Source organism: Cariama cristata, unplaced genomic scaffold, assembly GCF_000690535.1.
Source record: "Cariama cristata isolate BGI_N322 unplaced genomic scaffold, ASM69053v1 scaffold357, whole genome shotgun sequence".
Classification (NCBI taxonomy): domain Eukaryota; kingdom Metazoa; phylum Chordata; class Aves; order Cariamiformes; family Cariamidae; genus Cariama; species Cariama cristata.
The window spans coordinates 85,281-93,916 of NW_009628137.1; the positions used below are offsets into that span (position 1 = coordinate 85,281).

At 47.7% G+C, this 8,636-nt stretch overlaps 1 protein-coding gene across 1 annotated transcript in view; it reads right to left on the reverse strand.

Moving 5' to 3' along the window:
* Window positions 1-8,636, reverse strand: part of SLCO2B1 (solute carrier organic anion transporter family, member 2B1) — a 44,754-nt gene that overhangs the window by 9,649 nt on the left and 26,469 nt on the right. Inside the window, exons 8-9 of the mRNA XM_009704659.1 lie at window positions 2,161-2,325; window positions 392-584 (exon numbers count right to left, since the gene is read on the reverse strand). Coding sequence (XP_009702961.1) covers window positions 392-584; window positions 2,161-2,325 — 358 coding nt within the window. The remainder of the gene's footprint in view (window positions 1-391; window positions 585-2,160; window positions 2,326-8,636) is intronic.

An 8,636-nucleotide genomic window follows, 5' to 3' on the forward strand; every position in this document is an offset into this window, starting at 1 on the left:
TGCCTGTGTTTAGCGGTGTAGGGGAGCGGCCGTGTCTTTGAAGGTGTGATCCCTGTCCAAATTATTTGCCTGTGAGTAACGCGCTGCACTTTCCAAGGTCAAATTTTAATCGTGTGCTGTTTGTGCCAAAAACGCGTTCACTTCAGTTTTCACCACCAGTCAATGAAGTTAGAAGGAGTCAGAACACAGCAGATTCAGTGTTTATTCACAAAAGCATTAATTTCTAGTCTTATTTTATCACCATTAACTGTTTCTCCAGAGGGAATAAACCCATTTCTGGGTATTCCGCTTAACTTCCACCTCCACCCCAAGGAGTGCAGCTGGGGATGCAGAGTACCCACAGCCCTGGGAATGACCCACCCGTGCCCAGCCTGGCTGGAGCTGTCCGTACCTCTCGCTGTAGGTAACGCCTGCGACCTTCTGCGTGGGGCAGCCGAGGAAGAGGAGGGGGAAAGCCACGAGCAGGCAGAGGAACATGCCAAGGACGCACATGGCACTGCATTGCCTCAGGGACATCTGGAACCGCTTCAGGATGGCACCACCCACCACGATCCCGACCATCGCCCCAGGGATGTTCACAGCACCTGGGGAAAAGCAGGTCCTTGTTTTCCATCCTCTGGGCTGTACCAGTCCCTTTGTTATAGCGAAGGCCCAGAGGATTTGTTGTTAAATTCCTGTTTTTCAGTTTTGGTGATCTGGAGGGGACCAAGGTTTTTGCAGGGACTGGTGCAATAATGCTAAGAAAGAGCAGTTCCGCAAAACCAGAGGGATGCCACAGCAAACTGGCCGTCTTATGCATCCATGCACGGAGGATGTAGGGAGCGGTGAAAAGCTATGCTTAATCCAGCAAATGTGATTTTTCAGTGTAGACAGGAGAAAGCATCAATTAAACCTGGAGAGGATATTTAATTTCTGCATAATGCAGTAATGTTCCCACTTCTGCCGTCATCATTACAAGACTGCGAATGTTTCTATCCCAGACTTGGAGTTTTGCAAAAACCCTCCTTGCAACGGGATACCAAAGAAGTTCAATCTGTTTAATTCAACAAAGAATCAACGGGGAGGTTGCATTCAGCCCATAAATACCCACACAAGGAAGGGATTTCCAAAAAGCTTTTTGATCTCACAGAAAAAGGCAAAGCAAGATTCAGTAGCTGGGAACAAAAGCTAGATAAATTTGTGCAAGAAATATGGTATACATCCTTAACGGAGTGGGTAAACCAAGCCTGAGCACAACTCAGCAGGGCACATCAGTGGAGGACACCACATTTAACCTTTCTGCCGGTATTTCGCCTGGGTTACTGCGCTTTGCCAGTCGGCTCTGCTCGCTTTCTTCTGATTTATTTGCTGCAGACTTTCGAAGACTCTTTCTCTGAGGACACATGCTGTTTGTTCAAAAATACGTTTAAAATACTTCTACGTCTAGATCTCTGAACTCTCCGACTGACTGTAAGAGTAGTAAGTGCTTTATTGTAAGAGCTTTATTCTTCATATTTTTATTACCATGACAAGCTCGCACAGGGAGACCTCAGTCCCGGACAGGACATTCTGGATGTTACAACTCAAGGAAAAGCAGTCTAATCTCCTGAGCACATATCCTGCTTAACACTTATTCCTTTCCTTCTTAACAATACCAACGGCAAGCCATTAGCCCAATTGTTACAAGCAATTAGTCTAACTATAACAAACATTTTGAAGAGCTTAGACACGATTATGACAACAGCCTGACTGGCCTCTTGCTGCAAAGTGTCTTCAAAATGCATGCATCCGTTACTGCCGTTTTAAATTTTATTTACTATCTACTTTTTTAAAGACCCTTAACCCCACGATCGATGTAAAGAAACCCCTGCTACAGAAACACACACAATTCACGTGCTCCCTTAATGCAACGAGTTGGTGTCCTCTCCTTGATTACAGGGAACAGCTTTAGATAACATTTCTCCAGCCTTTAAAAGGTTTTATTCTAGCAAGCTCAGGCTGCAGTGTAAAGGAGGGTAGACAGTAGCTGAGAAATCGTATGGGCAAGGACCCGGTGCCACGTCTGTCTGTAGGTAATGGAAGGAGACTGGCAGCTCCAGAGGGAAAGGTGCTTCTTAGTAATCTCTAGATTATTTTCTAAGAGATTCTCAAAAGCTGGCAAGCCTTGACAGCACCACTTACCGATGATCATGTTGGCCAAGGATGCCGTCAGGGAGAACTGTCTCTCCAGGAACTTCCCCATGAACGTTGCTAAACCAGCAACCATGGCAGAGAGGTTGACCTGAGCCAACACCACCAGCAGGTAGACGGGATGACGCAGGTTCCTCAACAGGACGTGAGGAAAATCTGAAAGGAAGAGGGGAAACCTGTTGCACAGAGAGGAGGTGTACAGCAAAATATTAATCAACGGGAAGTGACAAAGCTTTGAAATTTCCTTCAATTTTTGTGCAGAATTAACTCCTTAGGAGTGGTGAGCGCTTCTGAACATTTTATTTACAAGAGGGCAGAATGTCTGCTTTCAGGGTTTATCACTTCAAGGCTTGATTGCATGACCATTTGGATATTAAAAAGTCAGGATGAAGCATCAGGACATTGCAAAAATTAAACATCTGAAAATTGCAAAACAGGGTGAGAAAGGGAAGCCAACGATCCTTCATCCCACCCACCTCAGGAACAAGCCATGGGAGGATGAATCAATGGCAGAAGTTAGTTGTTGCAAAAGATGAAGCAAAAAAGTAGGGTTTTCAGTGCAAAGCATGTCCAGTCTCAAAGTGAACCTGAGAAGAGAGCAACTCCTCTCTGGACACCTCCCATCCCCGCAGAGCTCACCTCCGTATCTGTTAATCCTTTTGATTCACTCCTAAGGTTGGTCACCCTTAATTTCTGCTGAAGCCCATGTGTTTGAGACTGGGAACTGCTCTAAACACACGTGCACGCAGGCAGCGTATAAAAGGTCTGTGCCAGCAAAGGAGGCATCAGCATCGGTAGAATAGAATAGAATAGAATGGAATAGTATAGAACAGAATAGAATAGAACAGAATAATTTCAGTTGGAAGGGTCCTACAATGATCATCTAGTCCAACTGCTTGACCACTTCAGGGTTGACCAAAAGTCAAAGCATGTTATTAAGGGCATCATCAAAATGGATCTTAAACGCAAACAGGCTTGGGGCACTGACCACCTCTCTAGGAAGCCTGTTCCAGTGTCTGACCATCCTCTCAGTAAAGAAATGTTTCCTAAGTAACCTCTAAACAAAGCATCTTGACCCAAGAAGACTGACATCGCCCATCAACACTTGGGTGATGTGCTTGAGCGATCCTGAACATCTGCTAATGGAGAGGACAAATCTGCCGCCTTCTGCAGCGATACCTCCTGCTAAGCTCTTCTTCAGAGCTGCCAGGGGCTTCCAATGCCTTAGGAGAAATGCAAGTGGCTCTGTGATATTTTCTCAGCCTCAGCTGAACCTCTGTAAATACCATCTATACCTTCTGCCTTCAACGGGTGGACTGTACCGGGATGGCTGAGAGCAAGAGGGAAACCTGCACCTCTGTCCCCCACCACCCACGGGCCGAGGGCTGCAGCGCTAAGAGATTACAGGGGCTGCTCCAAACACACATGGCCAGAGTAAACACGGCCTCGGTTCCTTTCCCTGAAGCTTTCTGGCAGGGCTTCTGCTAAAACAAACACTGAAGTAGCTGGGAAGTCATTAAAAGTTAATTTATTTGTTTGCTGCAGTTGCAATTTCAACGTCCTTTTTGTTTCAATCATAAAAATGTACTTTTTCATTACAGGCAAGAAACACGCCAGCAAATTCCCTCATGGCTGAACCCTTACTGCTTGAGAAAAAGCTATCTTCAGCCTGCTCAGCAAAGATAGACAGCTGCCCCGCTGCCGGCGCCGCAGGAATCGGGATGCCCGACCGACACCCGCCAGCTGGGAGGCTGCCGTCCTCCATCCCGGAGCCATTTCTCCTTTGTGCACATCCCAAAGCCACTTTCTGCTCGTGCCTTTGCTCCCCCTGAACCGTTGCCTTCCCCCATGCTCTTTGTCGGGTTTTGCAGCACGCAAGCAAAGGGCGCGCATAGGGGCAACTTCCAGACAAACAGACGATGAGTTACCCAGACGAGGGCTCTGAAAGCCAGTATGCTGGAGGAGAGATAAAGAATTAACAGGGAGGATTAATGCAAGGGCCTGGCATAAATTAGTGGTGTTAATTGGGGGCGTTGGGAGATTGCAGTGCGGAGGACTACCTGGGAGCCGCCCCAAGCTGTGTATTTGGTTTAGCTGTCCTAAAAAGTTACGTGAAGAGCAAAGGTCCTCCGTGGATGCGAGGGGGTCCCCCACACAGAAAGGCAAAGCTCTCGTTCATGGGGGTATCGCCTCTCCAGCTCAGCACTCTGCTCTCGGGGTTGGGCAAGCAGCTAAAGACGTCGTTGGGCAGCAGCAAACGCAGGGCGCTGGAGAGGGTCCAGGTGTGCAAGGCACACGCAGGGATGCTGAAATACCGACACGCTGGAGAGCTGGGAGGCTAGCAGTCAACCGGAGAGGGAATGAGCCGCGACGGTATCTCTGCACTAGACCAAGGTGAACCTCAAAGAAGGGAGGTGGTTTTGCTTTTAAGTATCAATAGCGGTCCTGCTTTTTGAAGCATATTCCTGCCTAGTTTACATATTGGAATATCTAAGACATATTGCAAATAAGAAACCTCAACTTGCTTGCTGAAAGATCTCCCAAGACCTAATCCAGCCTTTTGTGGGAGGCAGTGGGAGTCTTCCACCCAAAGTATTTCTTTTCCCCAGAGTTCTTTGGTCTTTTCCATCAAGCTACACCCCATCTGCCACCCGAGATGAGAGCTACAAAGCTATGACAGCGAGAGGTCTCCCACTTCACGGTGGGAGGCAGCAAGATTGCCGTCCTCTGCAGTCACCATCTCACTACTGATTCGATCTTCCTTACAGCTCCAGAGAGGAAGCTGGGCAGATACTAAAAGCATCTGGAAACTTAAAAATAATAATAAAAAATACCCTTGAAATCATCTTTAGGCACCATAGAGAAATAAACAAGTCACAAGCCCAGTGTTTTAATTGCTTTGAAGATCACCTTTAATGGATTAATTCCCAGTATGTGCAACAGAAGCTGCACATCCTCCCAGGTGTTTTCAACAGAAGCCTAGAAATTAGCAATGGAAATTACCTCGGGCTAGCTAAATCCTACTTTCTTGATTACTGTGAGCAGACCCAACGCCTGCAAAAGGAGCACTTTGTGAGTACGAGGAGCAGGGTGCATCCCAAAGTCACACCGAGCATCTGTGCAAGAGCCAAGATCAATCCCCACGGTGCTCTGACTTTCCTACTTTTGAATAATTCCAGCAAGCGGAGCCTGCTCCCTTCTTGGCTAATTGACCTCGTTGCCTGGAAATGTCCTCAGTGCTTTGCCTGAGTATTTATCCTGTAAACAGCTCCATCCTCTTATTGTTCGTTGTGGATGGAAACGCTTTCCCTGTCCTTGAGGCAGAGTTCCTAGGGCTTTGCAAGGTGCTCTCTGCTCATCACCCCTTGCCCCAGAAAGATTTAAAGCCCAGTGGCTTCCAGAGAAACGGAGAATGTGGGATGGGCTCTAACCCACCCTCATTTTGTTCCCAATAAAGTAAACGGCAAAAATTCCTGCAAGCCTTATTTTGCTCTCAGTTATCTCCATGTGCAGTGAAGCAGCAGAACAAATGACAAAATGCATTTCCTTCTCCATAATCACGCTTCATTTTGCATCATTTAAGCTGAAATAAGTGACTAAACAGCATTTCTGAACATCTTCCTCCTCCAAGTCAGCTTAGTAATTTAAGGCTTGCCTCTGCCAAGACCTTAAGAAAACGATGAACCCTTAATTCAGCCTTATTCTGCTCAAGGAGCAGCCTCAAGCGTTTTGCTGAATCACAGCCTAACCAGGCAGCATCTTTCTCACCTGGAGTTTCCCCAAGGCTCGGACCAGGTTTGGAGCAGGATCTGCATTTTCCCTACCCATCAGTGCCAAGGGAAAGCCGTCCCTGTTCCCTCCAGCTGACAGGCAAAGGGACATTTCCCGACAAGAGACGCTGCCTTCCTCCCGGGTGAAGCATCCCTGGTCCCAGGTTGAGTTTGCAGCCATCCCACATGGGTGGCCCATGTGAAAGTACGAGGCCAGTTTGCAAAACGCTTTAACACGAGTGATGAGCCAGTTGGCCAAGCGTTGGCTCAACTGACTCCAACCCCAAGTGCTTTGTTTGGGCAGACCCAAGGCCGATGGTACAAAGTACCTTCTAACTGGAAGTGGATGAAGATCTGCAGATGAGGCAAATGACAAAGCACAGCCCTAATCTCCAGGGCCGTTTTACAGCCTACTTGAGGTATACAAACACCTCAGGTGTGTTCAGACACCTCAATCAGAGGGAGCACTTTGTCTTACAAGGGATGCGGAAGGAACAGGACAGAAAGATGGAAAAATCTGAGATGTTGTGTGGTCCCTGTTTGATCCAGTCCCTGCTGGTATCCTAATGCTTTCCTTCATCCCACCCCAAACAGGGGACCCATAGCCATCAGTGATCTCCATCCCACCCCGAACAGGAGACCCACAGCCATCAGCGACCTTCATCCCACCCCAAACAGGGGACCCATAGCCATTAGTGATCTCCATCCCACCCCGAACAGGAGACCCACAGCCATCAGCGACCTTCATCCCACCCCAAACAGGGGACCCATAGCCATCAGTGATCTCCATCCCACCCCAAACAGGAGACCCACAGCCATCAGCGACCTTCATCCCAACACCGGCAGGTCTGGGGCTGCCTGTCCCAGGGACAGCACCAAAGCACTAGGCAGCTCTGGGGAGGGGACCACCTATAAAAGCTCCCCTCAACATGCAGATGGACCAGCGAGCAGATCAGGTCCAATCCACTTCTTGCCAACAGCCATCTCCAGCATAAGGCTTAGCCCCTTGCCCATAAAACTAAGACATTTTTTACCAGCAGTGAAAAGGTGTGAGCATAAGACTGAACTAATAGACAGGTTGTTATTTCTCTTGCAAGACATAGGAATGTGCTTTGTGTCATTTCTGCTGGTGGATTGCCACTGCCCATCCCCTAAATGCCCATCTCCTGCCTTTCTGCAGGGTGGTCTGCTGCTCCCCATGCTGCGTGCAGAGATGCCAGATGCATTCAGAAAAACCAAGGAGATACATCTCAGAGATTTCATAGCATAACCCCATCAGTTCCAGCCTCCTGAGACCACAAAGAGGGATCCCTCTCCTTTAGGAGCCAGGTCATCCTTTTGTACCGGGATGTGGCGCAAAAAAGGCTCACTACAAACATGGTACAGGGACCAGATGGCCTGCAGCATTTCTCCATCACGTGTATTTCATTCTGTTTCTCTTTTTAAACAACAGAAGGTATAAAATTGCAAGGTGATTCAGGCTGGAAAATCTCCAAACGTTGTTTTCATAAACTATCGTGTAGAAAAGAATAGTAAAAATAGAGAGGAAAGAATGCTTGGTGACAGAAAGAAGTAACAAAGTAAGCAAGAGAGTCACAAAACGGGAGGTAAAATTCTCTTCCTTGTGACTCGTAGATGAGCTAGCACTAAAGTCTTTAGACTTCACCCAAATTGTCCCCATCTAACCATCACGCACTAGCTACTATCCAGTTTCTGGCTCTAAAAGGAGTTTTGTATCAGAGATCCCAGCGATTTCAGCAAGATCGCTCCTGACAAAAAAAAAAAAAATACAGGCACTTCATTGTTTTCAGGGATTGCTTTAGGGGATAAATTCTCAGAAATAACGAATTTATTAGCACAGCTCCCACAGCCCTGACAACAGCAGCCCTGATGCAAGCCCTGAGCCAAGCCCGCAGCTCAAGCAGAGGTAAGATATTTCCTTCTCTCTTCACCCAGGGAGCTCATTTTTATTCATTTTTCAGAGGCAAAGAGCAGAGTGTCGGTGTGAAAAATCCCATCTGAGCGCTATAAATCTGTTCCCACGCAATGGCTTCCATCACACAGGTTTTCTAAATGACAGTGCAACAAGGTCAGTGGGGCAATAACCCCCCGGCTTGCTCCTCTAATTTAGCATTAGGCTAGCAAGCAAACGATGCAACTAGCAGAATAAAAACCTGCCCACGCTTGCCTGGCTGTGCCTGCCCTGCACTGCCCTTAATAAAACAGAGAATTTCCAATAAATTAAAGAGATAATATTCAGGAATTATGGAGGAAGCTGACATGGATTGACTTCAGAGGGTCACTTTTCTTAAGTAATTGCCAAAGTGCAGAGAACTTCCTTCAAAAAAAAAAAACCCAACGCTTAGCAGCAGCCCCCACAGGCTAAAGCCCAGCTGATTCCCTTCAGCACGAAGAGCCTACTCATTTCTAAACAAGCTAATTACACTGGATTAAAATCACCCTGTACAAGCGTGCATCTGATTTTAACTGCTCAGACTCTGGCTCCGGGGAGTGCCAGGCACCCTTGGTGGGACAGGGAGGGCAGCCTGGCTCAGGTATTGTCACCAGCCTTGAAAGAGGGGGTCTGAGGAGGCTTTTGGGGATGAGAGCTGCCAGCGCTGCTGGGGGTCTGATCCCTGCTATGACCCGAGAGCTGAGCAATAGCAGCTGGATGCACCCAAGCTGCAAAACTCCTCG